Below are 18,611 nucleotides of genomic sequence, written 5' to 3' on the forward strand. Positions count from 1 at the left end.
ATAGTATTTAGAAAGTAATGAAGTAGTATGAAACATTTTGTTATATAGAGAGAAAAAAGATGCAACAAAAAATATCAATTAATGTCAATTTTGTTTTTATGAATATTCATATACAATGACTTTATTAATTCGTATAATAACTCTAACGTGTATTAAAGAAATCTGAAACATATAGTTCTAATTTACATTTTGCAAGAGAATTTATTTTTGATTATCCATTTTTTTAGAATTTATGAAAAGCAAATAGATCGTAACACAAACAGTATAATAAGAGCAGGCAAAATATGCTAATTCTTTATGAAAAGGATCAGGATATTAAGAATAATATGTGGAAATTTTGGAGAATAAAATCTGATGTGGTTTTAAATAATCAAAAGCCATTGTTGGAGCGTTGAAAATACAAAGAAACGAAGACATTCGGTAATCTGTTCATCCGATATCGTCTGAACACTGTAACGAGAATTTGGGTAGATAAAGATCAGGTAGGAGAAGCATAATCGCTTTATAATTTAATCTAGCCAATTAACCTACCCGCCATAATTTCATCGCGGTAAGATAGACTAGTATGCGCACAAGTAGCGCTTGCAATAGGCAATGTATCTTCTGTTTAAACGAAAAAAGAGAATAAAAATTTCTCATTGCTACATATAGGTATATCGTTCAACAGCAAGTAGTTAAATATATATTAAAAATTGTTACGTATATAATTGATATACGCGTAACAAACAACAAATTTTTGTAATTTTTATTGTTTTGTATGTGCAATTTTATATTGACAGCTGCAAGAGCATTGAAAAAACCATTACATATTATTTTTTTATATCTAAATTTATATCTAAATGAAAGGATGTGAATAGAAAGAGAACCCATTTCAAATACTGCATAATATCAGAATAATAAAATATATGACATTTTTTGAACTAACATTTTTCACGTCATTCTAAAATAAAAAATTGTGCGATACGAAGATAGATGATCGATAATTAATCGCACCTATTGAAAACACTAATACGAATAATGAAGTCATTAAACGTATCGGGTCAATCGGTATACAACTTTGCGTCGTGATTAAATCCGAGGTCTTTCCATTTTTTGTTTCTTCGTACTCTCGACACGTGCATGAGAGTTAATTTCTTCGCACATTAGATTCAAGATTGTTGCAGAATGTCATTTATTGTGCTTTCAATTTATTTACAATTATAAATTATCTAACTAGAATACGTGAAGCAATTTTATGAAAACATTTCAATTATAACTTTTTTCTTCTTCACGCTACGATCATAAAAATTGTTTTGCTTGTGCTAGTTTTGTCAATGAATATTTTTTCAAGTATAATAATAAAGATAATAAATCAAAGATAATGGTATCACATGATAACATATTTTGCAGATAAGAATTTTTTTAATTATTTGCAACATTGTTTATGTTATTATAATTTTATCGGATAATGATTAGTTATTTTATTTGTTCTACAATTTTTTAAGTAGCATTTTGTCGTCAATTAAATATGTGATATACTCAAAATTTTCATCTAAAAAAATTGTTGACATTTAATCAAAAGATTGATGAGTTCTTTTTTAAAGAAAATTAATCGGCTGTTCTCTTCTATGGAAAAACTTGCTTTTTATTTTTATTTATTAATAATCACTTGATGTTATTTTATACGGAATAATTGATATAAATGAATATAAAAGAAAACGTAACACAGATGTATGAACTAATATATCGTCTATCGTAGGAGAAGCTACAGGCCGTATCAGCCTTTTGCGGCCTCATTATCCATCCAATTAAGAATTTGCATATTAATCATACGTCGCTATTTTGACAGACGTGACTTGATGGAATCGTTTCAATTAAAGCGCAACATCATTGCCACATACGATGCTTAACAAGAAACGCGCAAGAAACACCACGCCCTGGAGTTTTTTTAAGTTATAGTCATGCGAGCAAGAACCATGCGTAATTGTGTTTCGTACCGCGTGTTTCATTCGTTAGAAGCAGATGAACAGATCGTTCGCTGATAAGAATTAGAGTAAGCGGATTTACACAAACATGTACAACTTTTCATTAGTTTTATTACACTTTTCTAATTATTTAAGACATATTATAGATTATTTTATTAAACAATATATATATATATATATATATATATATAACAAAATATAAAAAAAATATAATATTATAGCAAAATTTAGTAATAATATAATATCTCAACAATTTTATTTGTTTATTGTAAATAATACATTAGGACATATTTGATTTAAATTAAAATATAAAACCAAGGTTTCATAAAAACTTAAATCAATATATTTCCAATAATTAAGATATCTAATGATCATTGGAATAATCTCTATAATCGCGTTGTTTGGATGCATAAATGATTGTTATATAACTTGAGAACTTTTCTTTACTAAAAGTTTAATCATTATATTTTTTTGTCGTAACTTTTAACTTTAAACTTTCAATATTAAACATCTTGGTAATAAAAAAATTGTTTTAGGAAGAATTTTTTCTTTTGGTTTGACTTTCTTTGATTTTAGTTCCATTAAAATGAGATTTTGATGCAACCTGTATAAATATACGATATTACATATCCGTAATTTTTTATCTCGTTCCTTTATTTCAACGCAGTAAATGAGTAGGTTCTTTTTTGGGGGGAAGAGAGAAAGAGAGAAAGAAAGAGAGAGAGAGAGAGAGGTGGAGGAGAGAAAAGAGAAATGAAGTTAATGTAATATCAAAGTACATCGAACCCGTCTCGGTGTGTTGATGCGAGCACTGGCGAGTTATGGCAACGAAAAGCCGCACTTACCCCGGTATGAAGGTTGATGAGGGAATGAGGAATTCCGGTTTCCGTCTGGAAGGCAGGCAGCATCCGTTCACCGAGCTGCGCCGCCTTATCCCGGAACATCACGTCTCCCGTGAGAGCGTAACAGGCAAGCAGACTTCCCATGAAACGAATATTCGTCTCAAACAGCGATATTTCGGAGTTCTGAAACAAAACGAGCAAGACCTTCGGATTAATAACGTGGATCGTTTATTCGTGGGTAGAAAAATTACTGTACTATATAATATCGCACATACATACACGCACACACGCATCCATCATTTTCTCATATAATCGATTATTATGTAGTAAATATACGTTTATTATATTTCTTTCGTTCCCATTGCAGCCCATTGTATGACTATGTATATGAAATACAATATGACTGCAATCTTCTATAAATATACTATACATTGTTATATATTGTTATATTAGATTCTTATAATCTTATATAAATTACTGTAAAGACTATTATATTTATTATATATAGATAGTATGTATTTTGGCATATATTTAAAATCTTTTTGTGGTAGAGTTTTCTCGTCTTTCACTTGGTGTCATTTGGTAATAAAAGTTATTATGTAAATATCTGTAACAAAAACTCGCAGAATTATAACTTGTTTGACATATTTTAGATAAATTTATTAAAAATTAAAAAAAATTTTTAATATATAATAATTTTGCAATCTAACTTTGTGTACATAGTTACAATAAAAATAACAAAAAAAATTGTAAATTTTTTTAAATGTTAAATGTTTTTTAAATCCTTTATTTATAATGTATTACAATATACATAAAAATAATGTTTAAAAATTAGAAAAAATATAATACATTAAAAAAATACATAATAATTGTGTACTGAATATTTAAAATTATCTAAATAAATAAATTTGATTGGTAAAATTTGACGAAATGTAGTGTTTGAATAGATGTAAATGGAGATAAAGTGAATATTTGTGTGTGTATTATGCATAAGATTTGCGATATTGCAATTTCATTTATCATATAGAAATTGGATTTGCATCATTTACGCGATGTAAACACACGTGGATTACACTATTTATATAATAAGCAGCGTTATATAAAGTTATTAGTGATCTGAAATAGTAATTTCAAAGAAAAATAAATAAAATATACTTTTTCGTAGTTTACGTTCAAGTAAATGGTTTTTCGCGACTACGGAATTATATTACCGCGACTACCGATTATATTTACACAATTTATCAATAGTTTTTAATATTTATAAATATTATTTAACGTTACAATTAATTTTATTATTTTATTTTAATAACTTAAATAATTTAAGTTATAATATTAAATAACATCTGCTTGAAATAATAGTAATGTTTCTTGATATATAATAAATCACTCATCGGTGACAATGCTGTTAAATTATCATTGATATGTGCCAGAAACTTGATGCGATGTGAAAGCTCAGTGATATTAACAGCCACAAAATAGAGAGAAGCGATCGTTAGCGGTTTCATATATCGTGGAAGAACATAAAATGTTTTTCTATCTTTGTATCATTTGTATTTTTTGATTTTTCAAGAATTACACGACAAAATCTTTCTCTAGTATCATTACAGAAAGTTAAGTATATAGATTTTTTTTGAGCTAATGTCATTGCGTTAAGATATATATCGTGATAATTGCGTTTGATTCCATGGTGACAGTTAGAGATGTTGTTGTATACATTCCGGTTATAATTACATTATACATTTATAACTTGCTGGATTAACAAACAATTGTCGATTTGATGATATTAACTCAATATGACTGCATTTATTCTATCGTCTCTTCCTAATTTTGCAGAGAAGCTATATTTTAGACACCTATAGTTTAGAAGCTATATTTTAAATGTGCAATAATAAACAGCAATTTGGAAGTTAATTTACATGGAAAAAATAGTTTTACTAAAATATTGAAAAATTTAGTTGAATAGATCTGAAAAAATTTTGTTAGATCACTAAAATAATTATAGAGAATGTTCAAACATATGATAAACAATGGTTACAAAAAGTTTTGACATTCTAACATTTAGCTTACTTCAGATAATTATTCTAATGATTTAATAAAATTATTTTCAGATCTGTATTTGGCTACATTTTTAGATACTTTAGCAAAACTATTCTTTCTGTATATAATTCCGTATTTGTTATCATATTTATGTCATTTTATATTATACATGAATATTGTGAAATTTTTAAACACAGCTATCATATAAAAATTACATGAAAATACTATATACTTCTAAAATTGTTATGAATAATCAAAATTACAATTTTAAAGATGATTTTAAGAACATGAATTTTATAAAATCACGAGTTGCAAAAATAATTTAACATTTCTTGTAGCTTGTAAAATTTAAATAAATGATAATAAAAATAATGCAATATATGATAATAAAAAAATACGTGCGTATAGGAATAAAAGTTACGTTTGAAAAAAATAATTTTTGCATGATGCTCCATAAAACATATTCCTTTTAAGTATAAATAAAGATATAAGCTATAATCTGACAATTTAAACATTCTATAATACAGATATGGGTTCTGTAAATGCAAATCTTATAGTATCGTATATATACTTTAGCAAATTAAAAGCGGTATTTTATAAATATCTAATATAAATATTAATCCAGCTAAAAATGAGCACAGGCAAAATGAGCACAACACAACAATACTCTGATGCATAAAATCAAAGCTTTCATCGTCATTCAAATATCTGTAATAATTCTCGTTATATTCCTTATTAATTAGTCGATGAAAAGATCAGCATTTCTATATTTGAACTGAATTTTGCTTTTCAACTCGCGAGAATAGTGTGGGCATGAAATATGTGAGTACAATCAGAATCAGCTTCAAAACTGACTTCATAAATGTAACGAATTTTGCATTTAAAACCGTTAAAAATATTGAAAATATACTGAACAAAAATTTACGTGCGGGAATTGAGATTTTGGAAACTGTTACTATGTATTTGTAAGTTTACATTCAAAATCCTATCATCAATAAATCTTTCTGAAGCAAAATTTGGAACTGCTATTATGAAAAATTGTTACGTCAGTAAGATAAATTCTTTGCATGAAATAATAGTTATAAATATATTCGGTTAAATATTCGGTAGTTATCTTATAATTAGGAAAATCTGAAAATGATCTGACGCAGAACCGTGAAGATAATGATGTGTGGTGCATGAAAGCGAGTAAATTGGCGTTGTTCTCACGTTTGCGAGGTATTGTAGCGCTAATTGACATTTATGATGTACGTTGTGATAGGAAGTACCGTGGGAAGTTCGAAAGCGATATATTTTCGCGTCGATTATACTCTGAGACTAAATACTTCTTGTCAACTCCAAATTATACTTTATAGATAAATTTTATACTAAATTTGCAATTTGGTTATCATGTTACATTTATGTAATTAAATAGATTACATTCTTTTATGTTTTATAAAAAGTAATTCAGTATTATTTTGTATAATCGCAGTACCTAAATATTAATATAAAGTAATATTAGTAAAAATATATACAACGTGCGCGCAAAATTTGTGTGCGTGCGTGTGCGTGTTTTATATACACACTATATATATATATATATATATATATATATATATATATATATATATAATTTACATTAAATTGATGAAAATATATGTAGTATGTAAAACAGTCATGAATAAGATTGTAAATGGAAAAATATGTTTAATTCTGTTTCACTAGATAAAAAGATCCAGCTTAAATAATATTTAAATTTTAATGCAATGCAAGATAAATTTATATCTAGATAAATAAACATTAATTATTTAAAACATTAATTATTTAATAAAATGTTAACATTAAAAATTTTAGAATAAAAATTTAAAGAAAAATTTATTAAAGATTTTTGTTCAGTATTTTTAGAAATCTTAAAATTTCTTTACAAGGAAAATGTGGAGCTCGTGTGTAGTTCATATATTAAAATATTTCTTTGATTTTTAAAAATGTTAACTTCAAAGAATGGAAATTATTGGCTATTATATGTGTTGTACTATCATTCTTGATTGGCAAGCGTGATCGTTTGACTTATCTAAAACTTAATGACGTTACGTTCTTATTAAGGCTGTTTTTTTTCTCAAAGAGCTTGAGTAACATACACAACTAGATTTTGCTCTCAACGATAAATTATAAAAATGTAAAATTAGAAAATTTTGCAATACATATATATATATATAAACTACGAAATATATATTTCGAGAAGCTGTTCTTTTTTTAAGGGAATTAAAAGTAAATTCTCATCTCGAAATGACTGGACACGTAAGTCGTAATTTTTCACATAATTTTGAATCGTTTTCGAAATATAAGAGCTATAATAGTAAACTTTACAAATGCATTGTCTACATAAAAAAATGCCATAATATTATTTAATTTTACGTTTGCATATTCCATTCGCACTTTTACATATATCTTTAAAGTATATATACATATCTATTTGAATGTGAATTTTTATCTTTTTTACCCTTATCTTCTTTTTCTATTTCCATAATATATTTCCTTTTTTTAACTAATTTTTTTCTCCTTTATTTCTTTTTTATGGTAACCCCTGTTTGTATCAACATTTTGCGCTCTATTTATAGCATAGTTACTAATAACGGTCGTAAGTTTTAATGAAAAAATTACACTTACACACATCATTATACACACATACATATTTCGCATTGATATTCGTAGCAGCACGTGCACGCGATACAATCCAGGCATACTCCTTTCGGATTCATGAACATGCATGCCGTAGCGCGCGGATCCGATGAACTGTTGGCATTTTACATGCGAATCTTTGATTATCCACTGTTGCCGCTTTAATCTAGGCGCTTGAAATGCACCTCGAATTACCTTAAAATTCTACCGATAGTTAATACTAGACAAGCATCATTACATGTTTCTTTTTTTTATTCATTTATTTAACAAATTCTGTCAGATTACAATACGTTTTCGCAAAAGATTATTATTTTTATGTATGTGTAGTATATGTATAATTTGATATGCAGAAAATCACCTTGCATAAAAAAATCCAGATGCTAAGGGTGCTTGACTAAAATTTCTTCAAGTTAATGCCGAAAAATTCTGTTATCTAAAAGCTTTAGAGGATTTAAAAAAATTAAATATTTATTTTTTGAATTTGTGAGAATTATTATCTACAAAAAGAAATAAGTAGATGTTTGTATATATCTGTAAATTCTAACACTTAGTTAATAATGTTATTTCTGCTGTAAAAAAGAGAGTCCGACTTATTTATTGCATGTGTACCAAAAATGATAATTCTTGACAATCGACAACTAAAATACTGATGGAGCACCGTATACTTGAAGTAATGTATACCTTTACTGAAGGTAGCCACAATTGTAGCTAAAATGTTTAATTACATGGTTTAAATAGTATAACCGATGAGATGTTATTCAGATAAACACTGCGTCACAAAAGCCGCGCCGACTCCTATTAACCCTTTTTTAAGTCACTTTGTTGAAGAATTGGGAGTTCAATATTTAGTATATTTAATTTATTTTGATTTAAAGAAACTTGTACAAATAGTCTACTAGTCTTTATATAATTTTCACACAACTGGCACCGTATTCGGTATAATTTCGTAAAAATGTTTTATTTGTTATAGCGGAGAAAATTATTGGCTAAGGTACATTTGTAAAAAACGTTTATGCGTCGCAGGACTGTTATTTCACGGTTCTCCGATCCGATCCCCATCTGGTTGATTCCGGGGGTGGAGTCGTCGGTTGAAATAAAGCCAGACAAGAAGCCCGGTTGCGTCACGCTATTTTCCACTAGCTCAGCGGCACGTCGGGCACCCTCGTCCCTCCTAATCTCACTCACCGTCATCGCCGCCTAGCAGTCACGTTGTCAGTTCTGTATAAGATCTCCTTATCGCATTGCGTATCTCTTTGCGTACAATGGCCAATAGGCTGCGGGCATTTCGGTGCGAAACGTAATATCACGGCCCTGTAAATTGCTACTCGTTCATCTTTCTTTCACGCAGAAGAGAACGTCGCTTATCTGGTGATCATAACGTACGTGATAACTTCTTATTGACTTGTAAAAATGAACATTTAGTGTCCTCGATTATTGTATAAATACATTTAAAATAATTGTATAGCTGATGTTATTCTTGTAGAACGCGAAAGTTATGATTATATACCGTCGTTTTCGAGTATGGGCGTCGTAAACGGAAATGTGCCGAGGCAACTCGAGCGAAAAGCATTGTGAGGAGCGAAGTCAATTGTGCGAAGAGGGTTCTTTAACGGATAATGGAGTTACGGTCGGACACTCGGGTGGATCACAGGTGTCGATGCGATCTTTGAAATCGTTTCGTAAGCTGTGGGAAACACTGAAATTTTTGGAATGGCGAAACTCTCAACTCTGATATTGGCAAAGTGTTTCTTCAACAACTGTACGGTTTTGCTGAAGTATCTAAAAATTTACCTAGGTGCAGGTTTGAAAAGAATTTTGTTGGACCATCAAAATAATTATAAAAGATTTTCAAGCTTGATAAGCAAGGCTGTAAAAAGTTTTGACATTTTAGCAATTAATTTAAATGTTCTAGATAATTATTTTGATGATCCGTTAAAATTATTTTCAGTTTTGTATCTAAATTTTTTTAGATACTTTGGTAAGATCGTTCTTTCCTTGTGTGACTTTATTCTTTTCTGAATTACTAAATGATCCGTGGCAAAAATCTGTTATTGAAGATTTTTTTAAATATGCACAAAAGAAGAAGTGATAAAATTGATATGATAAAATTGCAATAAATGGTCATAAAATACCGTAATAAAAAAAAATCATCAGTTAAAGATTACACCAATAGCTGTGTATCTATCAGTTGTTTGGTGTTACATCGAAAATTGAGAAGAAGAGCATGAAATAGAAAAATGTTAGGTTTTGTAAAAACACTTATTGTGCAATTGCCGGCAAAAGAAAGCTGGTATTTTTTGTAATATTTCATTCTTCTGTAAAAAATATGAAACGATTTTTATAAATAAGAGATATCAAACTCATATTTAACAATTCGTGAGAATAATATAGGACGTGCAATTAAAGAGACGAACAAAAATAAAGCCGACAATAGTTGAACTGGTTGCAGTTTCGCCGCAACTCTATTCTCTTCGTTAGGTGTTACGCGCACTAAAACGAGCCACATAAGTTTGATAACATAAAGTCTCGTAAATGTAACATGACCTTAAGCATGGGTCACTTGTTTGGCCTTGCAACTGCGTCGCTTCCAAAAGTTCTGCGACTTTGGTAGAATGAAATTACATTGCGGAGAGTAACAAGAGATGTGCGGTGAACAAAGAGGAGACCAGATATTTCCAAAGTACGATACAATTTCGTGCTTGTTCCTTATATTGATCTTGTTTTTCTTCGTTCATTTTATCGTTAATTCCTTTTTGCTTTGTTCTACCTTGATTTTTTTTTGTTCATCACTTAAATAGTGATGTATTATTTTCTTAAAATTAATTATTTAGACTAAATATTTAGCATTCAATATTCAGCGCGTGATAGAAGCCATTAGAACAGCTTCTTTTATCGATTCATAACATAAAACAGAATTTTAAAAAAGTCTTAAATTCTGCCTATTTTAATTTATCATATAAAATATACTTAGAGTTTTCTAAAGTTTTAATTACACAATAGATTACCTCGGCTAGATAAAAAGTATTTCATACACAAAATGCAAAATATTGGCAATCTATTTGAATTAAAAATACACAATCCTGACAATTTTGATTTGAAATACAAAACACAAGTTGTATTATTTTTTATTTGAAATACTGTTTGCCCAACCCTCTATGTTACGACATTAAACATTTTTCGAAGACAATTATGTTTGGTGATTAAAAATCTTTATATTTATTCTAAATAATAATTGTTAATAATTGCTAAATTATGAAGTATTAGATCGTAACAATATCGTCGTGTATCTTTTTCGCGCTCATGGTAATATTCCTGAACTGTTAATAGCTTTGTTACTGGGTCTTCCGGATTTTAATCGTAGCATTTTATGAGATCCTTTCATGGAAAAGCTGCCCGAGAGGAAAACAAAACTTGGATGTAATCATCGGCTGTGGTTACGCGGCTATATTAGGCGGGACACGTTATAAACTCGATTGCGAGAAGCTCTCGCGTGCTTTTGCGCCACTTGTAAAGGCAACTTGTACAAGACTGCACAGCTCGGCAGATAGTCACGGAAGCACTCGCGCGAGTAACAAGTTTCGACACGCCTTTATACACGCTCCACTTTTGTCGGAGCCTTGTACGATAGTTTGCCCTCCTAGGCCAGTCGACGTGAGGTAACAAAGGAATTTTCCTAGGAAGGGATTCGCTTATCTTTGGAAACTGCCGCGGGGGAGAAAAAGTGTTATACTTGCGATAATGCCGTGCGTTGCATCGCCATGTTGACGAAAGGATGACTTTCGAAGCAACAACCTCTTTTTGGGATCTCATTTCTTTTTCCCTTATTTAACGTGTCAGACGATACAATGAGTCAAGATGACAAGAAATTCGAGTAGCAAAGGATTCAAGTTAAAAATTCTCTTTATGAATGTAGCTGCAATTCACGAGGATTTTGTGTGCAACAATTGCGTATGACAATTCGCATTTCGAATATCATTAGTCGATATCCTTATCGAGCATTAAAGAATCTTGACGCATTATATACGCTCTACGTCTGACAGTTCTATTCTTCACAGTACTACCGCACATTTGTTACATAGAGGGTAAGACGAAGGCGGTTTTCGGTGGAAGAGAGCGTATTTAACGAGACTAGTAGAGAATGCACTAAGAGATCGTAGATCTCTCGAACGGAGAGAATTACGGAGATCGAAAGAAAGATGGCATTTCTCCTATTATTCACGCATGATTCTCGATAACAATTGACCAATAACGATCTTCTTGATATCCATTTGCGAGCAAGAAGACTAAAGAAGACTAAAGAACATAGTGGATGAAGACATTTATACATTTTACAGATTTTTATATACGTTCTTATTCCGTTGTAATGTAATCCCCAAATATCATATTCATGTTCAACTTTTTCACATCTATATGACTGCATATATGACTGCCTTAAAGTCAATCTGTTAATCAAAAGCAATTTTTATCATAATAAAATCTCAAGTGCGATAAATAACAATTTTTATAAACTAACTTTTTAGTAGAAACGTGTATGCGTGCTTCACATAAAGAAAAACACTAATATCAAATCAACTGCTTATCGCTTCATATACAAGCAAGAATATAAAATCTTGGAAGAATTTATATTGTTGCTTACATATTAAACAATGAATTGTTGACGTGATACTAATTTTTTTCTGTACGTGTATGCCAAAAGTAATCTTGTAATTTTTTATTTAACTTTCAAGTCTTAATTAAAATATTTATATATGTGCAGACATATTTCAAGCAAAAAATAAGAACTTATAAAAAATTGAACTTTATTTATACCCAAGTACCAATCAGGATTGTGTGTATCAAAGATGTTATTAGACAACGTAGTCGTACCAGCTGACAGCTGTAAAATACGATGCGGAACGCGCTAATTTCTGCCTCGGGTACGCCCGAGATTTGTGCGCGACGAGTTGCATGCGTTCTTCGTACTTATAAGCGATAGTGCCTCTAGTTAGAAGCTGCTCGTGGAATAGAGACATTACATTTGCAGTTTAGATAAGACGTATCGCGTGGCAACGCAATGTCAAAGGAGCCAAGCATCCACGCTTATCGGGACTAAAATCACGATTTATAATAGGACTTCACAAACCAAAGCGATCGAGACGGCTAATTGTGTTATGTGCTCCCGATATGCAAATCGTGCACAATCCTGTATTGCAAAATTTATTTAAAAAATAATAGAATTATACACAATGTTTCATATAATCGTGGTATATAAAAAATCTATATGATTAATATAATATAAAATATTAAAATTTATATATGTATTTTATTTTTTCGCTTTAAGTAAATGATTTTTGTTTAAAATCTTATGTTTTAATCGTGATTTTAGTACAAGAAATAAAAAGATAAATCAACGATATTAATCAATGTTAAAAACAGCTTATTTTAATTATTTTAATTATTATATAATTACCTTGTACTCAGTTTAATATAGAGATATTCGCGTATAAACAGATATAAACACAAAAAATTTAAAATTTCTGACGGTTCAAAGATGTTACTTTCTACAACGCATCTTTTTCTAACGAAAGTACTTATCAGTTGTAATTGTTGATTATTATTATATCCTGTGATTACTATCGGTGCATAGAATAAATTACCATAAAGTATGATAACGACTTGCTGATAAGCTGCAACATAATATATGAAAATATACAATTTTTAACATTCCTTACGCAAGTTGCTCATTTACCTTAGCGAAGCCTTGCAAAGATGGCAAGAACAGACCAAGACAAAACATCAATGTGGAAGTCTTCATACTTCGATGCATTATCATTACGAGGCATTTTTGCATGTTCAATGGCGTCGCGTACCATCGAGTGTTGCATCTGTGATGTCATATATTAATTTATATTAATTGGTAGGTTGTATTTACGTGTATGTAATTACGTAAATTTTGGATATATTTAATTAAAATCTCTTAATTTCTCTAAACTCACATTTTCTTAAATGTATCCTCGCTATGATCTATTACTATCTGACCAATATAGTTAATAAGGAACATAAAGGCAAAATGACAGGCAACGAGTAGCGACAATACAATCGTACCGTTAACATCTTTGTTCGTAATGCTATCACAAAGCTATAAAATAAAATTTATAACTCTTTAAAAATCATTACGCAACAGTATAGCAATGCAATTAGTTTTATAAACTCACACGATATAGATTGATGCTTAATGACCCCACGACAATAGGAATTGCAAACAAATGGACAATTGAAAAAGTGGATTTAAGGGAATCGATAAATCTTAAACAAATATCACAATATAAATGTGAATTCTTAGAAAAATTATTAATTTGTTAAGGAATATTTATACATGTGCATTATATTATATAAAAATATAGAAAAGTATTATATAAACCAACTAATAAACAACTTTATATAACAAAATTTTGTGTTATATAAAATCAATTTCTTACACTGTTGAAATGTTATATTGAAGTATAAGCACACATCTGACTACGCATTAAGGATTGAGGATTGCAATTTGAAAATTGGAATTCTACCAATCAGATAAATCTAATTTTAATATCTTTTGTTTTTGATTAGTTGAATTCTAATCTCCAATTTGTAATTCTCACGATCAGTTTCTAATGTATAGTCTAATAATAGAGTAGCAATACAAACTTGGTGGCACGTCGATGACTATCAATGGCCTCCACGATATTTTTATCAATGCTGAATTTTTCTAAAGAAGTTAAGGATTTCATCTGGTTGTTGTTTACAGTTCGCTCGATACGATAACTAAAAGAACTTCCATTATATTATGGTATTGAATCAAAACAATATATGTATAGCTTTTTTTACCTAGTGATTTGAAACATTGCACATGCGTGTTGCACATTCATTAGAAAGAGTGTTTCCGTAGCTATCAACGTATTCATACCAATAAAGATTGTCAGAAAAAAATACCATGTTAACAATTCAGTTCTAATTTGTCTCTGCGTATCAATAAAAGCATTCATAATGCTCGTAAGGCGCCAAATTGGTTGTCGTGTTTCATTTAACGGCACTATGATATCAAGAATATTTGGCGAGAAAAATATTAATAAAAAGGAAATGAACGTTATGTATAAGCATACTGCAACCATTCAATATTGTAATTTTATTTCATAATCGTACTACGATTGAAAATGTTTTGTAGCTTAATTTAACTACTTACTCAATGTAATAATTGTATAAAATCTTCCGATATTAGCGCGATTGTGTATGATTTTAAGTTCCTCTTCCTCTTTCAGAGAATTCCAATTATACTGCACGTGCTCCATAAGCTCTTTTATCTAGAATAAGATACTAATAACGATTTATGTATACACATCTCATATATACGAAGCTATCTGATTTTTCAAGATTTCAAGATTTTAAGTATCTCGACAGAATTGTTGCACAATTCTGTCGCAATTATAGGAATTAATCATATTGTATAGAAACTTACTTTATTGCCACTAATAAAAGTAGCAAAATAAGCAAGTGTATAATATATTGTAGGTCCGATGATCGAGCAAACATTTAAAAGAAGATCCACGCTGTATTCCACAATAATAAACGTTGATAACTAAAATTATATTATACTATGTATTTAACCATGTACATATAAATTTTTACTTAATACACATGATGATAATTTATATAATACTCTATGTCTTTGTCGACTCTAATAATGAAATCTCTGATATTTATTATATATCTCATATAAATAGAGAAGATGGTATTATGGCCTTTTTTATTTACATTTTGTACAATAACTTTGTTACCAATATTTTAAATTGAAAATTTAACATATTCATTCATGGATAAGTTGAATCGATTCTAATTTCAAAATTCTAAAATATCTATTATTTAGAACATTATTTATAAAAATATGATGACATTGTACCTATAACCAAAGAAAAAAAGGAATGGTAATGTGGTTCCTCCAGCATGACTGCAAGCTACTAAACAAATGATTCCATAAGAAATAATTAGAATTCCTCACCTAATAGCAAATATATATTACGAGTGATTATAATACTTACAAGAACCCTAATACCATCTTTGAAACTTTATCATTTATTGCAAATTAATAATAAATATTACAAAAGTAATAATAATATAATATCTCAAATTCAAGACAATCGTACTTTTTTAAAAATATTACTTGCAAATAATAAAAAAATCCGTTATTGTTAAGTACTTTAAAGATTTTAAGATATGATTTTTTATACTAATTCAAGACAAAAATTTTATATCATAAGATAATATGTCCGAAATGACTTAGTTGAAAGATATAGTGTCAAAGTTGAAAGAAAAATTTCGGTTTTTCCAACAAAATTTTGAAAACTATTCAAATTATTTTCCTTCAAATAAACAATTTCATGAAAATAAGTTGAGAAAATTTCAAAATTAAAAAAAAAATAAAATTGTTTCTTCAACTTTAACACCGTATATCACCGTGAAACTAAAATGTTTTGAACATATACTTATATAAAATTTTCATTTTGAATTAGTATGAGAATTCATTTCCTAAATTTTTTTTAGAGTACTTAACAACTATATATTGTATATAATAACAAATTATTAATCATCATAAAAATTATTAATTAAGAGAATTATGAACAGAATAAGAATGAACAACAAGTTATAATTAAACATTGAATACGGATTTGTCCAAATGACGACAAACCTCAAAAAAGATCTTAGATGAAAGAAGGAGTAATACAAATATACTATAGACGTATCTCGTGCATTGTGTATATGGCCAAAGACCAAGGCATATTAATATTATTTGAATGATTTTGTAGTAACGACTGCCAGCAAAGTCCATGTTTGCGAGACTTAAAATACTATTGCGTCGGGTTATATAGAAAGCCTCGTTTTTAATAATATTTATAGATATTGTATAATATATTATTTTTTCTATAGAATACTGAGAACTATAGAAAGTAATAGCAAAATGTAAACTTTAAGAATAGGATAGCTGTTCTTAGGAATTTATAAAAGATGATTTTATCATCATTATATGTTGTAGAATAATGGAAGGATCGTAGTTCACTGAATTGTACATAAATAATCCATTATCGCTAGTAATAGTAAAACACGATGAGGGTGATATTAAACACAATTTTCTTTATTTTTTTCTGAGGCAGACGAGATTTACATTCATGTTTTATCGCCAAAGTCATATATCTTCATTTCCTTGCTTCTGAATGAAGCAATCGCGTTAGTTACCTTTCTTGTAACAAGAGAAACTTATATTCGTAATATTGAATAATATAGAAAACGAGATAGTAATTATTCTCGTGTTTTACAGCAGAGCAATTGAAAAATTAAAGAGTGATATCGATAACTTAACATTATATTATTACATAAATAAGTAAAGAAGTCAATTACGATCAAGACTGAACCTTGGTGTTTAATATTATTTTATATGAAAAATTCTTAAATACATTTACAAATTATACAATTATAAATTATATCACTAATACAAGTACTATTTATTTTATACACAGTATAGGAGACAATTTAGCAGGTTAATTGCATTTATATTTCTATAAGGTTGTTTATGTATGCTAGAATTATTGGCAACGTGGGTTTTTAAACTTCGATTTTCATACACGTAATAAAAAAGGGGAACAAAATTATTGTACAATAAGAAATTGATAGGCTTACAAGCTAAAATATAAGTTCCATTGTAGTAAATATAAAATGAAAATATTCAATAAAAGATTATTATTACTGTCGAAATTTTATCGTGGCAAATTCTTTGAACGACGAAATGAACAAGTGGTGATGAAAATGGAAAATTGGGAAATGTATATGTCTTTTTGCATGACGTTAGACGTTAGATGATCGTAATAGAATCGTAGTCGTAATCGTAAGTCGTGCACACGAACAATTGACGTTAATCGATATCATAAGATTAACGATTAACGCGAACGTCAATTGTTTATACCATCGATACAATTGACCGGATTGAGAATTAACGTCAATTGTTTTTGCTTTGAATTTACGACTACGACTGCGACTCTATTATAGCCATCTTTCTGCTCAGACCCTTATAAGCAGCAATAACTTCTGCGTTCTCAAGGGAGCTACATATCATTTTGTATGCTTGTCATAGCAGTTTGTCTAAAATATTATTATTAGAAAGTAGCAGTTTGTCTAAAATATTATTATTAGAAAATCGTAATTGAGAGCTTCGATAATGTAGATTTATTTTTCTTTATCGCTTAATTAATTGTGCGATATAACTCAATTTATTTTACTTTGATTTAATATTCTCATGTAAGTGTAAGTAATACAAACTTTTATAAATAACAAAAAAATTTTTTTAATTGTATTTATGTGATCAATTAAAAATATAATGTATGTGTTTCTTATGTTATGAAAAATATTGCTGTTATGATTGGTTACTTTTTTAAATCTTTGCAAAATAACATATATTCAAAATGATTAAAAACAAACATCTCTTTTGTGTTTCTTAAATATTCTTTGGATGAATCAAGAAAACTGTGGCACATAAATAACTAATTGGATATTGCAAAATAGTAAAAAATATTTATGAATACAATACATATATTATATTATGTCCAGAAATGCTACTTATACAAGAATAGCACATTTAAAAAACATCAGAATATATCATAAACTGAACCCAGTAGACCAGAATATGTTTCAGACAAAAGTTACATAATATAAGGAAAAAGATCAATTTTTTCTGATTACATACACATATAAAAGTCATAGTTATTTCTAAATAGAATTATATGATACTTTTTATTATAATATGATTTTTTCACATAATATGATAAAAATCATATAATTCCATTTTAAAAAGTGATCTTTATCAAGTAATCTTTATCAAGTAATTTCGAAAAATCGAGAATTATCTTCATCATTATGTTTCCCTTCAGATCACATAACTGAACATATTTTTAATTCAACTTTATCCTGCGAAATTAAAATGATAGATTAAAATGAGACACTTACTAAAATTATTAATATGTAATAATATTTAAATGTATATGATACATACAAATATATATATAATATATGTATGTATTATATGCAAACCATGTACACACACACATAC

The 18,611-nt window shown here is 28.7% G+C and overlaps 4 protein-coding genes across 6 annotated transcripts in view; 1 reads left to right on the plus strand and 3 right to left on the minus strand.

The window, feature by feature from the left end:
- Window positions 1-18,611, plus strand: part of LOC120359144 — a 325,906-nt gene that overhangs the window by 20,343 nt on the left and 286,952 nt on the right. The window lies entirely within an intron of this gene.
- The window catches only part of LOC105195935 (mannosyl-oligosaccharide 1,2-alpha-mannosidase IA), a 693,708-nt gene that overhangs the window by 10,525 nt on the left and 664,572 nt on the right, over window positions 1-18,611 (minus strand). For all 3 annotated transcript variants that reach the window (XM_026132222.2, XM_026132223.2, XM_026132224.2), the window contains one exon: window positions 2,810-2,989. In XM_026132222.2, the coding sequence (XP_025988007.1) occupies window positions 2,810-2,989 (180 nt within the window). The remainder of the gene's footprint in view (window positions 1-2,809; window positions 2,990-18,611) is intronic.
- Window positions 6,729-14,660, minus strand: LOC120359121. The gene is made up of 6 exons (XM_039455596.1): window positions 14,348-14,660; window positions 14,168-14,284; window positions 13,696-13,786; window positions 13,477-13,619; window positions 13,230-13,365; window positions 6,729-13,167 (listed from the first exon to the last, which is right to left on the minus strand). The coding sequence occupies exons 1-6, from the start codon at window positions 14,629-14,631 to the stop codon at window positions 13,114-13,116; spliced, it is 825 nt and encodes a 274-aa protein (XP_039311530.1). The 5' UTR covers window positions 14,632-14,660; the 3' UTR covers window positions 6,729-13,113.
- LOC120359134 lies at window positions 14,658-17,671 on the minus strand. The gene is made up of 3 exons (XM_039455646.1): window positions 16,203-17,671; window positions 14,976-15,095; window positions 14,658-14,820 (listed from the first exon to the last, which is right to left on the minus strand). The coding sequence occupies exons 1-3, from the start codon at window positions 16,341-16,343 to the stop codon at window positions 14,695-14,697; spliced, it is 387 nt and encodes a 128-aa protein (XP_039311580.1). The 5' UTR covers window positions 16,344-17,671; the 3' UTR covers window positions 14,658-14,694.

Source organism: Solenopsis invicta, chromosome 1, assembly GCF_016802725.1.
Source record: "Solenopsis invicta isolate M01_SB chromosome 1, UNIL_Sinv_3.0, whole genome shotgun sequence".
In the NCBI taxonomy this organism is placed as follows: Eukaryota; Metazoa; Arthropoda; class Insecta; order Hymenoptera; family Formicidae; genus Solenopsis; species Solenopsis invicta.